This window comes from Vanessa atalanta, chromosome 13 (genome assembly GCF_905147765.1).
Source record: "Vanessa atalanta chromosome 13, ilVanAtal1.2, whole genome shotgun sequence".
Classification (NCBI taxonomy): domain Eukaryota; kingdom Metazoa; phylum Arthropoda; class Insecta; order Lepidoptera; family Nymphalidae; genus Vanessa; species Vanessa atalanta.
Genome location: NC_061883.1, coordinates 3,133,227 through 3,157,378, shown reverse-complemented (window position 1 = coordinate 3,157,378; position 24,152 = coordinate 3,133,227). Strand labels below are relative to the sequence as shown.

At 31.1% G+C, this 24,152-nt stretch overlaps 2 protein-coding genes across 2 annotated transcripts; one reads left to right on the top strand and one right to left on the bottom strand.

The window, feature by feature from the left end:
* The first annotated feature begins 207 nt into the window (after positions 1 to 207).
* LOC125068538 (4-hydroxyphenylpyruvate dioxygenase-like) lies at positions 208 to 6,211 on the top strand. The gene is made up of 9 exons (XM_047677733.1): positions 208 to 310; positions 694 to 783; positions 1,043 to 1,147; positions 1,753 to 1,968; positions 2,912 to 3,012; positions 3,857 to 3,961; positions 4,498 to 4,705; positions 4,882 to 5,121; positions 5,517 to 6,211. The coding sequence occupies exons 1-9, from the start codon at positions 308 to 310 to the stop codon at positions 5,589 to 5,591; spliced, it is 1,143 nt and encodes a 380-aa protein (XP_047533689.1). The 5' UTR covers positions 208 to 307; the 3' UTR covers positions 5,592 to 6,211.
* A 380-nt stretch (positions 6,212 to 6,591) lies between these two features.
* LOC125068536 (translocation protein SEC62) lies at positions 6,592 to 23,842 on the bottom strand. Its single transcript, XM_047677732.1, has 8 exons — positions 23,710 to 23,842; positions 15,771 to 15,897; positions 13,143 to 13,276; positions 12,299 to 12,418; positions 11,770 to 11,987; positions 10,310 to 10,496; positions 9,636 to 9,814; positions 6,592 to 9,242 (listed from the first exon to the last, which is right to left on the bottom strand). Exons 1-8 carry the CDS (start codon positions 23,743 to 23,745, stop codon positions 9,098 to 9,100), a joined length of 1,146 nt encoding a protein of 381 aa, XP_047533688.1. The 5' UTR covers positions 23,746 to 23,842; the 3' UTR covers positions 6,592 to 9,097.
* Between the last annotated feature and the right edge of the window lie 310 nt (positions 23,843 to 24,152).

The window sequence follows — 24,152 nt, the reverse complement described above, 5'->3', positions numbered from 1 at the left end:
GTATCAGCATCAGTTTATCGTCCTCACTTAATTTAAAAATAATGATTAGAACTCAACTTGTTCAAATACTGTAGCGATTTCCGTAGCAATTAATTTTCGTTACATTTCATAAGTGGAATTTTATTGTGCTGTGTGAACGAGGCTTTACTTGAGACTTGTTTTTAATAAAATTCATAAAACGTTATAAATACTCGATTTTCCATGCGAAATGTAAGCATTTCTGGAATTATTCTAATTTCGTTCTTGTTGTAAACGGACGTAAGCGGTATCAATATTAAAAGCGAAAGTCAAATATATTAACATTATAATGGTAAGAATTAATTTAAATTGAAGATAATTATTAATTGATTAATGACATTCTTGTATTGTTTTTAACGGTTGTTTTACCCGGGTAGGTCTGTACTGTATAATTGTGCGTTAAATTAGAAATGGTGAGTGAGCGAGTGTATTTCAGTAATTACACTGCCGGCTGGACCGATCCATTGACACACATTCTGTGTGTGTAGAATGATTAATACCTTTTTTTTTATTAAACCTCCTATTAAAAACAAAACATAGTTTGTTATATATAAAAAAGAATGTTTTTTTTTCGAAATTGTAAATATCTCAACAAAAATTTTTGATACACCTTATATGTAACAATTTCGTTAAATTATTAAGTAAATTTAAAAAAAATATATTTTCTATTTACAGACAACGTATACAGATAAGGGGAAAAAACCAGAGAATGGGCGATTTTTGGCATTCGATCATATTACTTTTTGGGTATCGAATGCAAAGCAAGTAAGTTGAAGATTTTTATTATTTTTCCAATATGTAATTACTGTGTGTATACAGCCTCGTGGTACATCTCACTTGTCTGTGTGTCTCGGCTTTATTCCGTTACATATAAAATTAAATTCCATATTCAAACTACCATTTAGTAACAATGTTATTATCGGGACATTTGAAAAGACTGGAATTTAAACGAAATTAAATCGAACTTGATTAAGATTTTTTTTTTGGTATTTAATGGTTTTTAAACAATCCGATATTTTTTTAGGCAGCCAGTTACTTCATAACGCGGTTCGGTTTCGAGCCTCTGGCATACAAAGGCTTAGAAACGGGTTCTAGAAAATTCGCATCTCATGCTGTTAGAATGAACAAGGTTAGTGGTTTAATGATTAGTTTTAATTTAAAATAAATATTAATTGCTAATTTACGACGCTTATGTTAGTATATATTATTAATACCATCTTACGTCAGTGGCTTTGTCTGCGTTAGATTTAGTTTGCCGCGGACCCTTCATATCTTGTCAACAACCTTATGTATATCCTAAAAGTCTACTATCGTTCTATAATAAAACATATAAATTTTGAACTATAAATTAATTGATTGGAAAATTCTTAAAAAGACCACACCGTATTAATGAATCATAAAAGTCAACTACAATTATTAAAAAATGTTTTAATATAACTGGAATATATAAGTACATCAATATTCTATTGAAATTCTCTTGAACGCTTTATGGGTTGTAGCTTATTCCACTACGCGGTTCCAATGCAGATTGACTGATACTTTTTACCTGTTTCACGTTTTCATGACGACGCTTTCTACAAACTCCAATTACGTATACCAGAAATTTCAGTAACGCTTGAGCCCAGAATCCATTGACTCGTTTAATGACACATCGCTATTCATTAGTATTCAAATAAAACTCAAACACATATATTATAATAATGAAGTCGTATAACCTGTTATATTACGTTGTAGATTATATTCATATTTCAAGCGCAATATGAACCCGAGGAAACTGAATTTGTTAAAGAGATAGAATATCACGGAGACTTTGTCAAGGACGTAGCCTTCCAAGTGGAAAACTTAGATTATATACTTGAATATGCGAAGAAACAAGGAGCTGCCGTTGTTCGAGACCTCTGGGAGGAAGAAGACGAATTTGGTGTCGTTCGGATGGCAACACTCAAAACCGTGAGTATTTTATATGTAATAAATACACCAGTACACAGAATATTTATTTATTATTTGTTTTTTTTTTTTTTTATATATTATAGTCCTTTAGTTAAATATCCAATTCACAAAAATCTTCTTTTCTCATCTCACGCGCGACTCCCTTTTTATTTTTTTAATAATTATTTTGCGCGGGAAAACGTCTTGTATTACTTTTTTAAAGCCATACGATTGACGTTCTGAAATCGATTACACTTTTATGAAATCGGATACAGTAACAAAATATGAGTTTATTAAATATATAATTATAATGTAAATGTAACTACATAAATAAGTATTTCTAACATATGTATTTAATTTTAAATCATTCATTTGGAGACGTATTCGTTACAATGAATGATGGATGGACGGCTAAGGTCGCCGTTTTCAAGGAAGACTAGCCGTAAGCTGTCTGTGTAGGATATTTAAGAGGACAGTGGCAGTACAGATACATAGTAGTGCTGTAAATAGTTATATGTATAATCGTTCGATGGGAAGACAAACGCGACACAAATAGCGTTCAGGCGCAGGACCAACGACTTTTCGGTGCACGAGGATGAAAATATTGTCAATTTTCCTGGGAACTATTTTTTTTTTCATTATTTAAACTCAGGATCTTGGAATGTACAGTCTTACGAGCTACCACAACTACCCCAACAAACCACTTTGTCTATTCTTTTAAATATGTAATTTTATATAAATAGTAATTAAACTTATTTCCAAATAGACAAATAAGGAATGAATTATTTTATATACAATCTCGAATCTGAAATAATATTCTAAAATAAATTAATATGAGGTCATTTAAAGGCCACACAAAGATCTGTAGCCTTTTGTAAGCTGGTTGCTTGCATTGTGCACTAAAATGTCAATATGATACTTCTGACAATGTTTTTCTTTACGTGAACTGTGTAATATTTTTCAGTACGGCGACAACACACACACACTGGTCGATAGGTCAAAATACAAAGGATCTTTCTTACCTGGTTATCAACCCTCAGCAAAAGATCCCATACAGAATTTTTTGTAAGTATCTTATTATAATAATATCGAATATTGGGCAATAGTTGTTGACAATAAAAGTTGGCGTTAGGATTTCGTACAAACCAGTCTAGGTAGGCACCATCCTCTCATCACATCTATATCTATAGTCGGTAGACTGTTTGGCGGTAGCAAAGCAGGAATATTTACTATTGTTGCGTTTGTGTAAAAGCCGAGACGGCTCAGTAGTTAGAACGCGTGCATCTTAAACGATGATTGTGGGTTCAAACCCAGGTAAGCACCACTGAATTTGCATGTGCTTAATTTGTGTATAATTCATTTCTCTGAGTTAAAGGAAAACATAGTGAAGTAAGCTGCATGTATGATTTTAATGAAATTCTGCCACTAACCCGCATGGGACAGCGTGGTGGAATATGCTCTAAATCTTCTTCTCAAAAGGAGGCTTTAGCCCACAAGTGGGAAATTGGGAAATACAGACTGCAATTGCCTTAGTGTAACTACAGGAACAAGAGACATAACATCTTAGTTCCCAAGGTTGGTGGTTGTATTAGTAAGGTAAGCAATGGTTAGGTAATTTTTCTTACAGCTCCGTTGACTGTGACCGTTGGGGGTGAGAAAATATTACATAAAATAAATTTAAATAGGAAATTTTATATTTGTAAATATTATACTCCATCATAGATAGTGGATGTATTTTGTTGATTTGAGATATAAATGAAAACAAAAAAAAAATCATATCAATGAAATTAATAATGATTTCGAAAAATTAATTACACCTGGGATTTGTATTTTATACCTCGGTGTGCAATAACCACGATACTTACAAATTTATTAAACCATAAGACTAAATCATATTTCTTTGTTTAAGGCCGAAAGTTGAAATTAACTTTGTGGATCACGTAGTTGGTAATCAGCCAGACAATGGAATGGAAGAAGCTGCATCGTGGTACGAACGCTGTCTGCAATTTCACAGGTAATTAAGTAAAGTAATTGTCTTCTTTTTACAAATTCACGTCCAATTATTTGTTAAATAGATGCGTTCAGGTAGGAAACGGAGCACGGCTCCATTTAAATAAAACGATCTAAATTTATATACGCTTCGTATCATCGCGTAGTTTTTGAGTTGAATCCTTTAATATACAATAGACAGTCGATCCAAAATATAAAAGTGTTTTTATAATACTTATATAGAATGGACTTAAATGTAATATCATAGTTGGTCTAGTTACTTAATGGAGAGCAAGCCAGACGCCATAAGCCCTCATGATAATTGCAATCTTCAGGGTCCTGGCAAGGACGTGGCGTTGCGAGGGTTTGACTAGAGCGCTCGCCACATAGAGTCAGTCAAGTACTTCGAAGTAAATAATTGGAGGTGGCACCCCAAAGACTTACCTCACATTAGAGACGCTTACTCTTGCCGACAACGTGCAAAGTGTAAAACTGTGTGTGTATAAGTTATTTGAAAAATTTACTATTTGGTCTAAAGAAAATCACGCATTTACGTTTTAGATTCTGGTCGGTGGATGACAAACAAGTGTGTACGGAATACTCCGCTCTCCGATCTGTGGTGATGGCGAATTGGGAGGAGACAGTGAAGTGCCCTATCAACGAACCAGCCGCTGGCAAACGAAAGAGTCAGATTCAGGAATACGTGGAGTATCATGGCGGTGCTGGTGTACAACATATTGCCATCAATACTGAGGATATTATTACCGCGGTAATTGTTTATCGATGTTCTTAAATAGAATCGATATAAAGTCCACCTACATCTACTAATCTCATATAAATTAATTTTGCAAAAGAAATTTATTTATAAGTGACAGCTTAAGGATAAAATGTTTAACAATAATTCTCAGAATCGATATAATTTGCTTATACATATTCAAATTTTAGATTGAACATCTTCGTGAACGTGGCGTCGAATTTCTGTCCATACCGTCAGTATATTACAAAATAATACGTGAAAAGTTGAAAGACAGTAAAGTCCAAGTCGCAGAGAGCATAGACACGCTGGAGCGGCTCAACATCCTCATAGACTACGACGACGATGGCTACCTTCTACAAATATTCACCAAGAACACGCAAGATCGACCAACGCTATTCTTAGAAGTGATACAGAGAAGAAATCATAATGTAAGTTCAAATTACTATATGCCTAAATATAAAATGACGATGGAGGTATCCATACCGACGGTTAGCCAGCTAACTCTATTCCCGCACTCTCAAATCCGTTGGAATGGCAATCCAACATGACCCCGAGACTTCAGGCAAAGGACCAACGTCTTTCCGTGCTTTCCGGAACACGAACTCCAGGCGGATACTCAGGATTTCTCCTCAGTAGCATTTTTAGGAATTCATATACACATATGTATTTTTAGTTACAATAATTAATTGGTTAGATATTAGTTTACGCCCGCAGCGTTTGTTTTCGCTCTTGCTTGCTTCTTACATAGACACAGTTACTTTCGTATTTATAGTAGTAGTTTAAATTTATTTAGTTTAGTTAACAATAAAATTATTATTTTCAGGGATTTGGTGCTGGCAACTTCAAAACATTGTTTGAATCCATTGAATTGGAACAAGAAAAACGGGGTAATCTTTAAATTAGTCGATTAATTCCATAAGTAATGTTAACACACTCAATAATAATAAATACTTAAGTTTAGGTTATATTATTATATTATGGATATGAGTTAATATGTTAGTCAATACAAAGTTAAAAAAAATGTTGTCTATTGTTAAGAAATTATTTACAATATAATACAAAGTTTCCGGTAGAAGAATTCTAGTAACATAAAATATCACTTAATTATGAACTTTTAGAGGAGTGTGGCATTATAATAAAACGTCTGCTTTATAGTGAGTAGGATCGTGGGATGTTTATGAGAAAAATGTTTCAAGTATATATGCAAAAGGTTTCGACCAAAAGACAACTCCTTTAAGAGCCTGTCATCTTTTTCAAACAGACTTTTTGTTAGAACTGATCGTTGTTTCAAACGATGAGGAACAGCGTACAGATGTGCTACTACAAACTATTTGACGAGATGATAAGTAATGTCAATATGCAGGAAAAATCCTCCTCTTTGATTTTGAGCTTTCTCCGCGCTACTAACAAAGTTATTGTTAAATAAAATGTATCTTGTTAGATTTCTCGTATTCAGTGGTCAGTCAGTGGTATTCGAAATACAATTTCCTTTTTTATATTTTATTTTGTTAAAAAATAAACATTAAAATTAATTAATAAAAGAAAAATGTTGTTTTATTTTGTCTTAATGTGTAACGTTGATCAAATCTTGATATGAGAACGAATTTCAACATAGTATGAAACAAAGTCGCTTCCCGTCGTGTGTACACTTAGATCTTTAAGCTTCGCAAAGGATTTGTGTGGTCAGCGTGTTTTATTCGAACTTGTCGGATAAATAACACATTCCAAACGCCTTGCCTTATCAAAGCCTTGGTGGATTGATTATATTTTAATCCAAAAAGAAGTACACATGGTAATTTACTTACTAAAAGGCAAACTAAAGAGGAAGCGGGAATAGAAATTCAGTGCCTTCTATATTTAGGTTAATAGGAAAAGTTAATATAAATAAAAATCATTAAAAAGATTATATAGTTTTATTTGATTAACGTATATCAACGTCATAATACATCGTCGTGTAACGTTGATTAGATCTTGAGACGAGAACGAAATATTTACAAAAACTAAGCTAAGTACTCACGGTGCGCATTATCCGCGCAGTATAAGTGCAATTTATCAGATCATATTACAAGGTATGTGAATAATATAAATTGATACTCTAAGCGACTTTGATTTCTAATTATACTATAAATACTACGCTTCAGTAAAAGTACAATTAAAGTTACGATTGGCTATTAATATTGCGGAGTTCAGTGAATTACAACATCGACGGCTACGTGACAAACGGTCCGTGAGTCCTTACCCTCAGTGTACAGAGAAGTACAATTTTACAAGAAATCATATCTGCGACACATATAATTGACAAGCCGACGAATCGCTAAGTATTGAAAAGTTAAATAAATTAAAGTATTCCAAAAATTATAGTCCACTTTCACGACACGAGTTTACTCACTTTATAAAAAAAAGAATTAAAAAACGATATCAAGTTTTAGAATAAGAATTTAAAAAAATAATGATTTTTTTTCTTTAAATCATGATATCGATTTTTTTTAAATTAATGTTTTTAATCTAATAAAAACTTTTTTTTTTTAAATATAATTATACACGGTCATTTTCAACTCGTAAACTAAACAGCACCAAAATATTAAATTACAAACATAAAGTTAACAATATTAATGTGCACAGACAACACAATATTTTATCTAAACACTAAATATAGTTATCTATCTTTAATGACACTAAAATATCATCATGTCATATGTTTAATATTTGTTTACATATATATTTGAATTAAAAAAAAAAGTTGATCACCAAAATAGTTTTTTTAATGTCCCAAACTAAAAATATCACGTTTTCGAATATTGAAAAAAATCATTTATAATTTGTGGAAACTAACAATCACGCTACTTTTATAAAACTCACTGGGACAGACAAGTACAAACATATACATTTTTTAACTTTCATGAAACTACACGTGATAGTGATATTTTTTGCGTCTTAAACATCTTTCGAAGGCTACACGTAAAAAAGCAAATTTGACCTTGAAATGTTGACGTCATAACGATCGAATCAAAAACATTGAAATTCTTATAATATCGTTTTTGGATCGTTTAGTAGAAATTGTGTGTGCATCCAAGTCGAAAGGCTACGACTAAGCCGATTTACATTTTATAATATCGTATCTACGTGATAATGTAACATTTTCAAAAATACTCATCCTCTGCTACAAAAAGGAAACCACAATTATTCTTTTAAGATTTTTCAAGTACAGCCCTTGGGTATTTTATGTACTACGTTGTTGTTCCATAGTGTCACCAACATTTTTGTTGCCATCACAAAAGTCTCCAATCCATTAAGAGACGTAGCATGTCCAATCATAATTAAATAATTTGGTCCACATAAAATATAAAATATTTCTTTTAATCTTCAAATCGAAATTATTATGCAAACTACATCATAACTAATGCGTGACGTCACACATATATTTGTTTCCATAATTACATAAAACATATAAAGACAAGATCTTGCTTCACGACATACATATAAGTAAATGCAAATGTAAAAATATGAAACGAGAAAACTTAGTGTTGCCATGTTAAAGTTCTAAAATTGCATTTTTACTGTTTTCTTTTGATTCATTTACTTTAAAAAATTGATATAGAATCTTTTTCCGCTGATTTGACAATTTAAAATACTAATTATACATTTATCAAAGGACTTTCAAACGCCTTTGAATACCCATTAAGTGTTACAGGAAAATATAAGCATGAAATCGTTCTTTAAGCGTCAAATATTTAAACAAACTAATTTTTAATATATATAAATTTTGTTAATTCAATTACAATAAATTGACGAAAGGAGCGAACAATATATTAAACCAAGATCTTACAAAAGTTTAAACATTAATAGATATAAAGGTGACAACATAATTTAAAAAATATAAATATATACTTTTAAATTACTTGTCAAGTTTGGAGTTACATGGTATAACTCCTCCTTGCCTTACCTCGCTAAATAGTTGAGGGGGCCTTTACCCAGCAGTGGGATATATACAGGCTGTTCCCGTAACTTGTTACGGATTTCATTTATAATAAAAAAATACTCCACTATTGTAAATTTTATTAAAGATTCATTCAATTAAATATTATGCTTGTATATATAAAATTGCACATTTCGTTGGCTTACTGCAAGAATTCATTATTTGCAAATAAAAAGTTTATATAATAATTTGTATCACGCACACACAAATGTTTCTACAGTTCAAATATTATAATTTTAATAATAATAATATTCTTGTGTACCGTGTTAGTAATAAAAATATAAACAAAGAGACCATAATAAATAATGGGTTCTTGCACTTTGTAATGATTTCTTGCAGTAAATTAAAGATTTTCATAATACAAAACAATAATAAAATCGCCTCGAATCTGTCCCAATGAGTCAGTTATTACCTAATATTTACTATGCCTATGTTGTGTTGTCCTTCGGATCGGGTTCAAAGTCCGCTGGCTCTACCATCTCAAAGTCTCTATCAGTTGAGGATCGTTGACTATTCTCCGACTCAGATTCTGAGAGCTTATCTGTGTTTGAAACTGGATCCTGTGGTTCTTCCCTGGAAAATAAAATATATATATTACAAATAGGTTAGGTTGTCACCTGCGACATTGCTAGCGTTTAAAGAGTTGCACGTCCAGTGTTAAGGGTATTAAAAAAAGTAGCTAGCTTCATATCGTCACAAAATATTAGTATAGATAAATTTTCAATCTTCCATCCTTAGCCAAAAATTCCTCAAACTAAGAGCAAAGATATATAATTTGAGAGTATCCAGATCACATCTAAAATATACTTAGTTAAGTTAGTTAACAATACATATATAAAAGTAAGTTCTTTATACTTTATCAAAAATATAATTGACATATTTTTTAAATCAAATAGAAAAGCATATTCGCAAGCCCTGACATAGCATTTCAATACACTAAATAATTAGGATTTAATGTGAACTCACTTGGAATCAACAGTTTCAACTTGAGGAATTGGTTTTGCCTCAACGCTTGGCTCGGTCGGCTTCTCTGCTTGCACTAGCGGAGTTTTTTCTTCTTCCTCATCTGAATGCTTGTCTTTCTTACGTTTTTTCTTGCTCTTTGATGACTTATCGCTTTCGGAACCCGGCCCGCGGTATTCGTACTATAATAAAAAAAATGACATTGTTCTTAAAAAATTACTATTAACTTTATTTTGGAACTTTTAACAGTATACTCCAATAGCAGGTAGAGTTAGCAACAGATTTTATTATGATGTTGTACTGATACCACGGCAACATCAAGAGAGACCAGCCAACTACGAGAACATATCATAGTGCACAAGTATGTGCACTAACACAGGTGCACTCTTTTTTCTCACTCTTATGATCCTACGGAACGGCAAATCCGAAACGACCGGAAAGAGTAAAGGCGCAGACGGTTTTACGTGCGCACCGAGCTACAGCAGTGTAAAAATTTCCAAGTCAAGATACCAGGCTTTAATTGAGAATCTGCAGCCTTATATCAAGCTACTATACCAAAGAGGCAGTCAGTTTTATTATGAACATACATATTAAATACATATTAAATACATAAAAAACACTAATGCCACACACTTTGGTATGTGATTCATTTAAATATTATATAGAGAACTAGATACCTTATAAAGTGGCCAGAAAGATGCAAAGAATCCAACATCCTCGGTTAAGTTCGGCAGCAGCCAGAGGTGATGTCGCGAGAGAGTCAGTATCCACACCAGACAGAACACGACAACTCGTAGCACAGCCAGCACTATGATCATTACGAGGAATGCAGCAGCCGCTACACTTAGATAATACACACCTTTCCTGTGAACAAAATTGTTTGGTTATAGTCTATTTCATTATGAATAGAAAGAACACTAAGATGTATGATGTTCCTTTGTTTATTATTATTACTTTTATTTGTAAGGAGTGTTGGATTTGAGTCTATTTATGTAAAACTCTATATAAGTGACAATAAACTTTTTAAATGGGATTTATCAAAGATATAATATTTATTAGCAATATAAAAACACAATTTTTACAGTAAATATTTGGTTTAATTTCACTATCAGCTATTAATACTTAATGGTGATATTCAGTACAGTGGCCTAGTCGAACGCTTCCTTCTAAATGTTCCTTATAAATGCCCAAGGAATTCTATTCCGAACACATTTCACATCCCGCGCGTTAAAACTAATCTTGGATCCCAGTCTCCCGTGGTGCAATTGGCAAGATTTTGTAATGAAATTTCCAAAAAGTTGCCAGGTCTGGACCCATTTTGTGATTCGTTTCATGTATTCAAACGAAAAGTTGTCGACTATTTGTTTTTTTCTTCTCTAAGTTAATTAGTTTTCCTAAGTTTATGTAGTGATGTTTTTTGTTTTTATTTTGTGATTTTTGCGTAATGTTTTTGTTTTATTTTTGAATTAATGTGTGGACATTTTAATTGTACACTGTTTGTAATTTGTATATGTTATGTGCACTTGTCATTGACGTACATATCTGATATTTTAATATAGTCGCTTTTGCTGTAAATGTTTAATATGTATGTTGTAAGTGTGCTTGTTTAAATAAAATAAAATAAAATAAAATAAAATTATGGAGTAAAAGAGTACTCGAGTGTTGTGTGCATCTCATCATACTAATAAAAATTTTAAAGGTAACTCATTATTATTGAAATATTTTTTGTTACCTGATGGTAAAGGGTCACCATCACATATAGACACACATAGGTGCCAAATATTAACCATTCCTTGAAACACCAATGCCCCACCAACCTTGGGACCTAAGATGTTATATGTCTTTTGCACGTAGTTACACTGGCTTACTCAAGCTTCTAACCATAATATAACAATACTGAGCATTGCTGTTTAATGATAGAATATGTCATGATTGATGATTCCTATAACGACGGTCTTGCGCCAAATAAAATCAAAACTAATCATTTGTTATCCAACACCTTATAACCAAATAATTTAATAAAATAATCTTAAATCTCTGTTATAGCGAGAGCTCATTTTACTAATATGTCTTACAATTAGTTTAAATTGAAAGATCTTGATAAATGTACTTAGCTTCAACAATTATGACAACTCACCGTACAGTAGCTGGCCAGAGTGGGAACATGCACACCCCAATCGTACCGAAGACAACAAGCGCTCCACACAACCAGTAGTACCAGGGCATCGGGTCATAGATCCATACATATGCATCCAAACTGTCCAAGAACAATTGTTCCATGTGCATTTCTAAACGGATTTTACGTTTCTTCTTCTCTTTTTCCTTGTCTTTAGTCTCTTTGTTGTCCTTTGTGTCCTGAAATTAAAACATACATTTAAGAATTTTAGATTAATGTGTTTACATGACACTTATGACCTTTTCTAAATTGTTACTTTTTGTTATTCTACAATACATTTACATAGATAGACTCCACCTTTAGTTATGGATATGTGTATTATGTTTTAATAAATGGTCAGATGATGAGATGGTAATAACAATAATTAAGACAGCATTCAATCAGTTACGAATCATCTCAACTACAAACCAAATGAATGTCCATACAATCATATGGTTTGTAGTTGAGTTATATATATAGTTATACCCATGTATATTCATATTACTCATACCTTAGATTCACAGGCACTCGCTTGACTCTTTTCTCCATCCTTTTCATCTCCACTCTTGCTTGACTTTTCGATGTCTTTCTTCTTTGACTTCCCTTTTAATTCTTGCTCACTAACTGGTACCTGAAATAACCATAAATACAATAATCAACAAATACAACGATAAATATCTGAGCAACCACGATAATTATATAGACGCACGATAATTGTATATATATGAATATTATAAATGCGAAAGTAACTCTGTCTGTCTATTGCTAAAACCACTTAACAGAACTTAAAATTTTGTATGAAGCAAGCTTGAACTCGAAGGAAGAACATAGGCCATTCTTATGCGTAACCGTATGCGTTGGTTAAGTACCAACACCTAAAACTCGACAAAAGACGAGGGCGACAACTAGTAACCTATAAGTTTATACGCAAGAGACTTACTATGTACTAAGCAGTCTTATTACATTATTATTAGATAAAAAAATTATCTTCTAAAATAAAAGAAGGGCATAATTGTAAGGGTTCATAATTTAAAATTACCGTAAACAATAAATTTTACATTTACATTAACAAATGAATATATTTTAACCTCATAATAGAAAATATAAATAATAATGCCATATTCATAGTCTGTATAATATTATATAAAACTATCTTATCATATGAAAGTCATAAAGGATATATCGAATTTAATTGAATATGATTACTAGATGTGTATGATGACGATAAAGAGTCACTTCTTCTTCTTCTTCTCGCCACTCTACATTTCAAGTCAGCTTTAAATTAAAAGTGAGATTTTTTTTTAAAAAGTTCTTGTATGTAAGTGGTTCTAATTAAATATAATTAATAAACATACCTTCTTTGCTCTATGGAACAGTTTGTGCACGAGCATTTGGTGGAGATAGTCGGATACTTCGCGACGCGTTGTGAAGATTGGATTCTTTCCGGTTGCCCATTTCGATGTGAGAAGTGCATCTACTGCCTTTGTACCTGAAACATGTTTCCAAATATACAATTCAGTTGAACAAAAAACTTTAACAAACTATAACAAAAGTTCAAATGCTTAGTCGTCTGCTGTATAATTCATTAAGTTTTATGATGTATAGTTCAATGTAAATTTTACAAAACTGGAAAACTACAAAACTTTGAAAAGGTTTTTTCAGACAAGACAACACTGCCAATTCTTCTTCAAACTTCGAAATACAACTAAGAATCAATACCATACCGAAATTTCAGGAATACTACTGTGAATCAGTACAATTCCGTAGTTTTAGGATTACTACTGAGAATCAGTACCATACCGAAGTTTCAAGAATACTATCGAGAATCAGTACAATTCCGAAGTTTCAGGAACACTACTGAGCATCAGTACAATTCCGAAGTTTCAGGAACACTACTGAGCATCAATACCATTCTGAAGTTTCAGGCATACTACTGAGCATCAGTACCACTCCGAAGTTTCAGGAATACTACTGAGAATCCGTAGCATTCCGTAGTTTAGAAGTTGGTAATGGTTACACCCATGGCTTCGCTAAATATGTACTTCGCTAAACATTTAAAACTTGTCGAGATCCCGAACTCTCCGGTATCTAATTGCCGGGATGGCAATCGGATTATGAGAACAAAGGAATCGAGTCAAACTGCGTCTACACACAACTTAACTATATTATCCTCTGCGCATAAAGCTATTTTTGATCGCCATGGCCCCAATAGCTCATGAGAACATCGCATGAAAAAATATTGAAATATATTTATTTGAAACAAATTAAATGCAGTAACTATACGTTTATGGTATTTTATAATAACAAGCTTCCTTACTTATAGAATACGTGTTTACGAGTTTAAAATAATAGGTTAAGTTAGGTATACTTTTGCAAAGAACAATAAAATAACGGTGTTGTAAGATAAATAAAATATATTAAACCAATGAAAAGCAAACGACTTATGGTTCATTAAATGCGTCACAGTATGAAAATTCGTATCGGTTAGACGTTTAATTCGAAACATTCCTAATCAAACGTGAACACAAAATATTCAACATTCATGTTTTCTTTCAATTACATAACTGATAACCTACAAATAGGTCATATATCTACAGTTACATTAACACATCGTATTATATACCCACGTCTTCAATATTAAAAAGAACAGAATTCATATTGTAGCGTATTGAGTGCACTAATTTTAGGAACTACCAACGGTTCGATTTGAATAATTCTTTTTTCTTTCAAATTTATATTCGAATATCTTAGATTGCTAGTTTATAGCTCTCAAGCAATTCTGTAAAAATTACGTAGTAAGTTACATTGCTTGAATAAAATAGTCATATCTACGTGGTATAAAACAAAGTCGCTTCCCGCGTCTGTACGCTTGATCTTATAAACTACGCAGCGGATTTTAATGCGGTTTTCATAAATAAATAATATGAGCGATTCAAGGGGAAGATTTACATGTTTAATATATGCAGTATAGTTAAATAAAAGCCAAGATTTTTAAAATTTCCAAGTCGACGAAAAACAATTTTTTTTTTTTTTTTTTCGTTTATCTAAATGTTGTGTATACTCTTTATAGTACCCATGTGGACGGGACAGGTAGCTAGTGTACTATATAAACTAACGTCGATGAAATGGAATCGTGGAACGTATCTAGTTTAATTATATTTTTTATTAACGTAATGGGACGTCGTGATAGGTAAATTTTATGTTTTAATGTTTATTTTTTTTATTAAACATGGACCTTTGTATATGTTTGTTGTTCCTACTCATCATACTTTTACCTTTAAAATGTTCGTTTATTGAGTAAGGTTATCTACACTAATATAGATATGATAGTAACTCTGTCTGTCTGTTCACGATCAAACAACTCAATCGAATTAGATAAAAACCAGCCCCTAAAACCCACAGTAAGTAGCGTATACAATAACAACTAACATCAACCAATCTAGCAACTGCATAGTAAATGCACCTATTGCATGTCTGGAGTAGTAATGTATTAAATGAACGTGGGTGAAATACAATCGCAGGATACATTTAGTTTCATTATACGTTTTATTTATTTACATCATTAGATGACATTATAAAATCTTTCAAAATTTTTTCATAAAGTTTTCTATCGTTTTAAATTTTTGCGTTATTTTTCTTTTCTTATGTCACTGTTTATGAAGTAAAATCTGTTATGTGAAATTAGATTAGTCAATGAAAAATTAAAAACCCAAGTCGCTTGCGTGGATTGAGTTGCACTTTAGCAATTTTAAGGACTAAGAATTGTTATATGAATTTTTTTTTTTCAAAAGATTAAGCTCTATTTATTTTGTGAATGGGTCACTGGTCACTTAACTCTGCATGGGTGCCAAATTCTATAACTAATAACGGCGGGACAGACACGGATGTTCCTATAAGACTTCGTTTATTAGTTGTACAGAACCCTAAAAATACTAAAATATACTAAAAATACAGATCTATAATTTAAAACAACCGTTATATACCTGTAAAGTATTCGACGTGGTGGTTGAGGAATTTGGTTTTCTTTGTGGGAACGTTAGCCTTCAACCATTTCGCGACAGCGTACTCTTCACTCGTTGGCTTCTCAGACACGGGCGGCTCACCAAACTCCTGCAAAATAAAAAGAGCATTTGTTTAATTTGAATATCAAAGAATATTATCTTTATTCTATTTTTGAAAAAAAAAATAACATACATAACCCATTTTTACTATTTATCTATATAAATAAGATACCAAGAAACAACCGGTTTTTCTTGCAATGTTGGTCACACCGTTAGTTTTATAAATTATAATTTGAGATGTTCTTTTATAGGCGGGAAAACGGAATACCATAAATTATGCGTTATTTACCTAAGATAATTTGATTTGAAGTGTCCTATTAAATCCTAAATATGCATTCGTGATACGATTCCAATTTCAAAATGGGAATCTTATAGTAATATTTTCTATTTCAAATACAAACTTTTCCGTCGCATTCGTGATAGATATTTGAAGGTGTTACCGATAGTATCCATAGTATATCGATAGTATTGTCACGTATCAATACTGTTGATAGTTTTGCAAAAACCATTATTTTTAACCAAAACTATCGATAGTACTATCGATATCATGAACAGTTTTCGATATCAAGTATCGATAGTCAAACTATCGATAGTTCTGCAACGCTGAATGTCACCATACAAGTGGCACGCGATGTAGAACACTGCCGTTTGAGGCCCCCGTCGTTTGCTATAACTTACCATATAATGGGCCTCAGTCGTTTAGCCATATTAGCTATTTGATGACGTCAAATGATTTATGACATACCATGGCATATCGTAAAAGTATGACACATACAAATTCAAGAAAAGCACCAATTATTTATTTCATTCTAATATTGATCAAGTATTTTATTAATAGTTTCGTTTAGGTACTTGCCAATCCAATGTTACAATCGGTAGAATTGCTGATTCGTTAAACCTGGATTTTATAATAATTTAACATTTGTTATACTTTCTTTTTAATATACTTAATACAATTTTAAAGTAAGTGACTGACATACAACACGCAGCCTAAGCCAGTGGGTCGAGTGGGATGAGCCTTTGGACAATTTTTTTTGAAACGTAGATGAGCAATATAAAATTATTCCTCAAATTCACCGTATAAAGGGATCAAATGGAATGAAATTAATGTTTGTACGGAAGTTTTCCAATTCTGTAACTTAGAAGTATGGAAATCGGTGTATAGGCTTATTTTTATGAGTAAAACAGCAGCTATAGCGTTTTATTATTATATACTGCCATCCACAATTTCACCCTCTTGGCTGATGTATTGAAAATACATCAGCCAAGATGGCAGTTGGTACCGAAGTTCGCCATGTTGTTAGACATATTGAAATCAGTATTAAGGATTGCTTTTATACATAAATTGATATTAGTATTTATGTTTAAAATTAATATAATTCAACATCGCTAAAAAAAAATTGGATTGTTTATTTAGATCGTAATGAAACCTAGTAACGCCAACGCCTATTTCAGAAATTCTTTTTTCATTTGAATTAACGATTATTATAATCAAAGTAACAATTCAATCCGGATTAATTAATATAAAAGCATTTCTTATAAAAGTACTTTTTAGTCTGTGATTATTGTTTTTTTCATTTAGGAACGGAAGAGAAATCTAATTTCAGTAACTACTAGGTCGATAATAATCTTACTAATTTGAGATTAACAGTATATCTTGACATGTGGACGAAAACTGGCATCTTTCAATTAATCGTCGGTTTCTGGACGAAACATTTTGTACTATCACACATTGTGTACTATCAATTATGGAGTTAATGCAAGTGTCATTCTGATCATGTGATTTTTATCTTATATTACCAGTGAAATAATTGACTGAGGCTCCGTTTCCGTCGTCTTCACCAGTGGGATCAGTCGCCGTTTCCTTCCGGACCATCACGGTCTCACAGAAGTAGAAAGTATAGTACGACACAACTTAGATAAAGCATCCGTTAAATTTGTAAAACCGATCACATCCGAATTAAGTGTCTTGAAAATCAACAATCTTTATTTGTTTCTTATGCGAAAATGATCTTTACGCAAACGTAATAACTTGTAATGTCATATAACCAAATATTGAAGATTTATTATTTTTGTTTAATTTGTCGATGCTACATTTAAATTGTACCGCACTATATGATCTATCCAATCCGATACCCACAGAGGATCATGGAAATGAAAATCCATGTCCAGGGTGTCAGTAATGGTAAAAGTATAAATATTTATACTTTTCAATCTCTAAATATATATACAATCTTTCTGTTATATTTTTAAGACAAAACAGTATCTAACCTATATTTTTCTATTAGAACTTTAATTAATTTCATTTGTTTAAATATTACAGCAAAATTGACGTCACATTCAAATATATATACTTTTATAATTAGTCAGTTCATTAATTCAAAGCGGATAGTGCAGCAAGGCGTTTAACGATTGCATAACGCTGACCCTGACATTGGCACTTGCTAACAAAAACCGTAATTATTAACAACTAATGAATTACGCAAGACATACAGTTTGAGATCTCTATCTCGATTTAAGCCTGATGCGATTTTTTTATATACATTTTATTAAAAAACATGCTACCCTTTTAAATGACATGCACAAGAAAGAGATAGCTATATTATTGATCCTGTGAAATGAGTTTAAAAATAGTATCAGCGATTTTGCTTAAATAACATGTTCTAAAAATAAAAAATATAATGGTTAAGATGCAATTGGTACTACCCACATCCAATCAACTCATTTGTTGCCTCTAGATTAATTTTGTCCACTTTTATTATAACATTATTATTTTTAAATATACGAATTTAATTCTATGAAAACCGAATCCGGTTTTCGCCGGTCACTCTCCGGATGAAATTATTTTGTATTCGATATTAAATTTTATTTTTAAGATAGTAAACGAAGGAAATATTTACCTTGTTATGAATTAAACTGCGAATACCTCATAACTCGATTGGCAACACTTCTGTCCATTGGAATAACTTAAAAATGGGAACTAAGTATGAATAATATCAGAGCCTAGCGAAGTGAAAGTATATAGTCGGTCCGAACCTGACCTCTTGGTCTCATTGTTGCCTCCACTTCTAACACAAACTTACGCTTAATGGAAAAACAGGAGTATTATTCGTTCCTTTAATAAAACCATCGCGATAATCCAACCACAAGAGGACAAAAGCCGAATAATCAATATTTAATATTAATTAAAGGCGATATCATTGGTCGAGAACTTAAATTATTATCAATGCTATTCAATATGGATTTGCGACAAAAATTACGTTTTGAACATGGACGAAACTGTTATCGGAACTTCGGAAGTAAAATTAATGTGGATATTAGTCGTTAAATGGAATAATGTTATATTATAAATAATGCCATGTTAATTAAGAACCGTTAGTAGTGCACAATACAGCCGATCATCATCTTTATTCCTTCTTTAATTGGAATTGACTATAGCTATTAAGTTTTATACCTTAACTTCAGTGTATACCAATATTATGATGGGACAAAAAAAAAATGTTTTCTAATTAAACATATGATCGTTATTCGTTATCTATACTAATATTATAAAGCTTAAGAGTTGTTTAAACGCGCTAATCTCTTCCACAAATCTAAGTTCGATTTGTGGAAATGATTTTGGTTCAGATCGCCCATTTATTGGGAAAAGTTTTAAAGGTTAAAGGACTACATAATATCATACTACGAAAGCCAAATGGCAAAGGTGGCGCCGCTTAGACCTCTCAAAGCAGAGCTAGTAAATTGGGATTATTCCCACGGATAATCCTCTGACATTTATTCTCCTATCAGCTGTATTTCTATTCTAGCTGGTGGAGAATTTTTAATAAACAATAAGTATATTTAACGCTCTACATCTAACAGTTTTGACTGTTGTTTTGATATCTGGAATAAAACATAATCTATTCCTGTATATCTTGACACGGTGGTTATTGAGACAAACTTTAAGACAAATTTTTAATGTCATCTCCAAAAGACTTTGTCACAGGCCGAGACCATTATAAAAACTACTACTAAAGGATCAGCCGTGCGTTTCTATAAGAATTCACTTCATATGTCACTCGTGAAATAATGACGACGGACTTAAGGTGATACGCCATTTTAGATACGAGTATTCAATATATTTTATAATTATCAGGGTCAATTTCGTACATCACATTCTAAAATTTCCAGCTTGTGTTCTTCGGTGAGTTTCGAATTTCTTCTCCCAAATACATCTGCAGTTTGTTCAAAAAGCTTCTTATTATTGAACGCGCAACAGTTATGATCATGAGAGTGCGCACTTTTCTTACATTTAAGTATAAAAATAAATACATGAAGAAATTCAAGACGCACGTCACTCGAATGTTTCAAGTCAATAATCTTAAGACAATTTCAAATTCATCGATTGTTGTATTTTGAAGATATCGAATAAGAATAAACATATAAAACATACCTGCATTTGAATGAATACATGTAAATCATTTTCACTCAATACGCAATACAATTAAATGTGTTAAGGAATATTTCGAAAAAAAAACCATATATAAATAACATATCGCCAACAAAATAAAAAAAAGGGAATCATACTAGTGCCATATCAACTTATAAATATTAAAATAAACTCGTGAGCACGCTCTCTGCCTCGGTATTTATAAAGTACACACAATCAAAAAAAAAACACAAAATATCAACACATTTCAAAAATAGAATACTCACAAAATCTCTCATTTTTAATATAACATTTAAGGCCACGTACACACCCGCGAGCTATCGTGACAGTTCTCGACTAACGCTACCGTACCGGTGAAAGTGGGACATTCTCTTGAAGCTAGTATACCTAAATGATACCATGATTTGTAGGAATAAAACTGTAGTTGCCATAGTTTACACATTCGATTTTTGAATTTATGATATGTAACGACCAATTTGTATTACAATACCTATATTTATTATATGTAGTTCAGATTGTGTTTCTGTTATTTATCAAATCTGCTGATCATAAAGATGAAACAATGAATACAATTACAGAAAGACCTTCAAAAGTTTCCATTACATCTATACCTGTATTACAGACACGCAGCAAAGTAATTAAAAAAAATTGACGTTGTTTACCAATTGAAAAACTATACGTCATTTTCATATAAATATTTTTAAATTGTCCATTATGGCTATAAAATATAACTTTGAAAAGCGTAATATGAACTAAATGTCTAAGCAATCATTTCATAAAAAAAAAATATTTACAAATTAATTCCACTCTGAATTTTAAGATGTCTTGAAATCTTATACATATATTAATAACAATATAATTATATGTGAAAGAAATTCAAAATCAGGAGGAAATACTCTGTACACAAAAGATTTGTTGCCAATGTCGAAAAAAAAAAATGACAAAAAAAATAAGAAACAAAATTGTGAATTTGGACAGAGCGAAACAAAATAAGAACAGCCTGTAGAGTTAGTTCTAAATAAATCACACCTGCAGCTTTTGAGATAGAGGGCATGTTCTAGGTACCATATTATGTAAGTCTGACAATGTGTAAAATGTGTAACAGACATGAAAACATAATAAACAATCCCACTTTCGGTTTTAAAATATTACTTTAAATTATAATTAAAAAGTGGAAGCAAGCTCTGAGATAAATTAAGGGTGCAAGATGAATTTAGAGTGGTGCCATCTAGTAATAAAGAATCACTGTTTGATGATACATATGTATACCTCATCTACTTTTCATTTTAAAATTATACACACAATGGATTTCATTTTTTTTTTAAGTCAAACCTATCGACTCACTTTTAACATGCAAAAGAATAGATTTAAACTATGTCAGTGTGAGGAGTTTATCAATTTTTGCTTTACAGTAATTGGCAAGGAAAAAGTAAAAAATAAAAATTTAAGTTATAAATATTTATACAGCCAAATTATTAATGATCACTGTCACTTTATAGATTTACATGTGTCGGTAATTAAACCACCACAAAATTAGTATTTATGAAAATCACAATTACATTTTATGTAATTTGATTCCAAATCATTGCAAACCATATGTAATAAATGTCCACATAAAAATGCGAATATAAAATGAATAACACAACAACAAAAACAACAGTTATTTCACATCATTGCTTCCAAAAACTAGATCACCACACAATAGTTAAAACAAAATTGTGACTAGAATAATATGCTAAAAGTTCATTTCTCTAAGGGATTCATATGATTCATAATGTATGCAGGATTTTTAATGGACATTTTCAGTATTTTGGTTAAAGGATTATATTTTTCAGTGCTACGCAACGCACATGTAAAAGCAAAACGAGTTCCATTTCTATTCTTTTAACAAGTTATCATTGAACCATCAGATAATTTTGCAATTCATAAAAAAAAAACATGTTATACTTACGACATAATGTACGTCTAAAACATAATACAAACGCTAATGCATTTAATTATCAGAACAGATCTTGAAGTATTTGTTTTAACGAGTTGTTAATTAATAAAAACTGATTTAAAGATGTGAACAGTTTTACATACCTAACTTGAACAACATCAAAAAAAACTGTGAATAAGCTTGTTAATCAAAACATTGTCTGTGGCTAAAGATCTGTCACTAACAATTTAGTATATCAATATATATAATAAAAAAAAGTAACAAGTCTACCAACTTTGACAAGGCTTGGTTATGTGATTTCATATATGTATACCATACACAATATTTAAATACTTTAATTCATTGTCCTAATTATTGCTTTTGTTTAGAAACATCAGACAACAAGATATAGGTCATTGTAAACAAATCCTGAATTAGATTAGTGTATTTTAAACTACTCAAATTGATTACATATTTAATAAATAAATATCCTCTTCACATTTACTCATATATGGCACAGTGGTTAAATCATGTAAATCATAAACAAAAAAATTTAGTTCAAACCCCGACAAGCACTACTAATTTTGGACATGCTTAATTTGCTTTTTATAATTTAACTTATATTTTACAGTCAACAATATTGAAATAGTTGTATGATATTCTGAACTTCTTATCGAGAGATCTCACCCAACAGTGAGACATTTAGACTTTTATAGCATTTCTAGATTTCCATAATTAATAAGAAACACCTTTAATATTGCTTTGTCAATGTCCTATAAATATAGTAATAACATAATTATTGCACATAAGATCATTAAGCAGCTGTGATACTAGTTCATTATTTTAAATATTTTTATAAAAAAAACTCTTAAAAACTGTAAAAAGTACCTAAAGTATTAGTTAGCAGTAAATTTCTGTGAGTATCTGTCTATATATAAATATTAAAGCTATTATTTTAAATAGTACTTTATGATTTAATAATATATAAAGTAAGGTATTTAAATTAAATATAAATGAACAATAGCAAACCTTTTTTCGCTGAAAATAAATAAAATAAATTAATCGTGAAACGGTTGGCACAGATCAAACAAAGAACAGCCGGAAGGATCGTGGTTTATTTTTAAAATGTTGAAAATACCATGCCACTGATACAACAAGGGTTACTGCGCATTATGCCAAAGTAAACGTATTATTTTTTATTTGAAGTAATTATATCAAAGTATTGACTCATTTGTTCAAACACCGCAAATAGTATACGTGTTTTCAGAACTTTTTAATAGCCTAATAAAATACGTCATTACAATTATACGCAGAAAACTTACACAATCAAAAATAATTAAATAATTATCAACATTATTTGACCAAAATAATAAATATATACGTAAATTAATGGTTAATATACAGTCGGCAATATGGAAATGGGAATGAAAACAATAATATAGTTTATATACAGCGGTATTGTAATACCTAAATAATTTTATGAATTTGTCATTAAATATTTATTAAATACGTACCTCTTTTCGTTTTTTAATTTTCCTTTTGTCTGCCATTATCACATAAAATTGTCAACGTAGCGATTCTTGTTGTCTTCACTGAAATATTATTTCTTCAGTTTTCTATGACGCATTGCAACTGCAATGTTGCTACTTGCTAGTTTTATAGTCATAAAGATAATTAATAATTTGAAAGAGAAATCTTAAAAAAAATAATAGACGAAATAAAAAGAAACAAAAAATATATAAATTAATTTAATAATAATAAGAACAATAATAAATTTGAGATTTTGGAAGTTTGCAGCTTTTGGGCGTAGAAATTGTGATCACATAGAAATCATTCGAATGATCATTATTAAAATCATTTAACATAGAAGATATGTTAATGTTAAAACTTAACAAAACAAACAAAAAAAATATTCTGTGATACCACACAAAATATTACATATACGTATTCACTACAC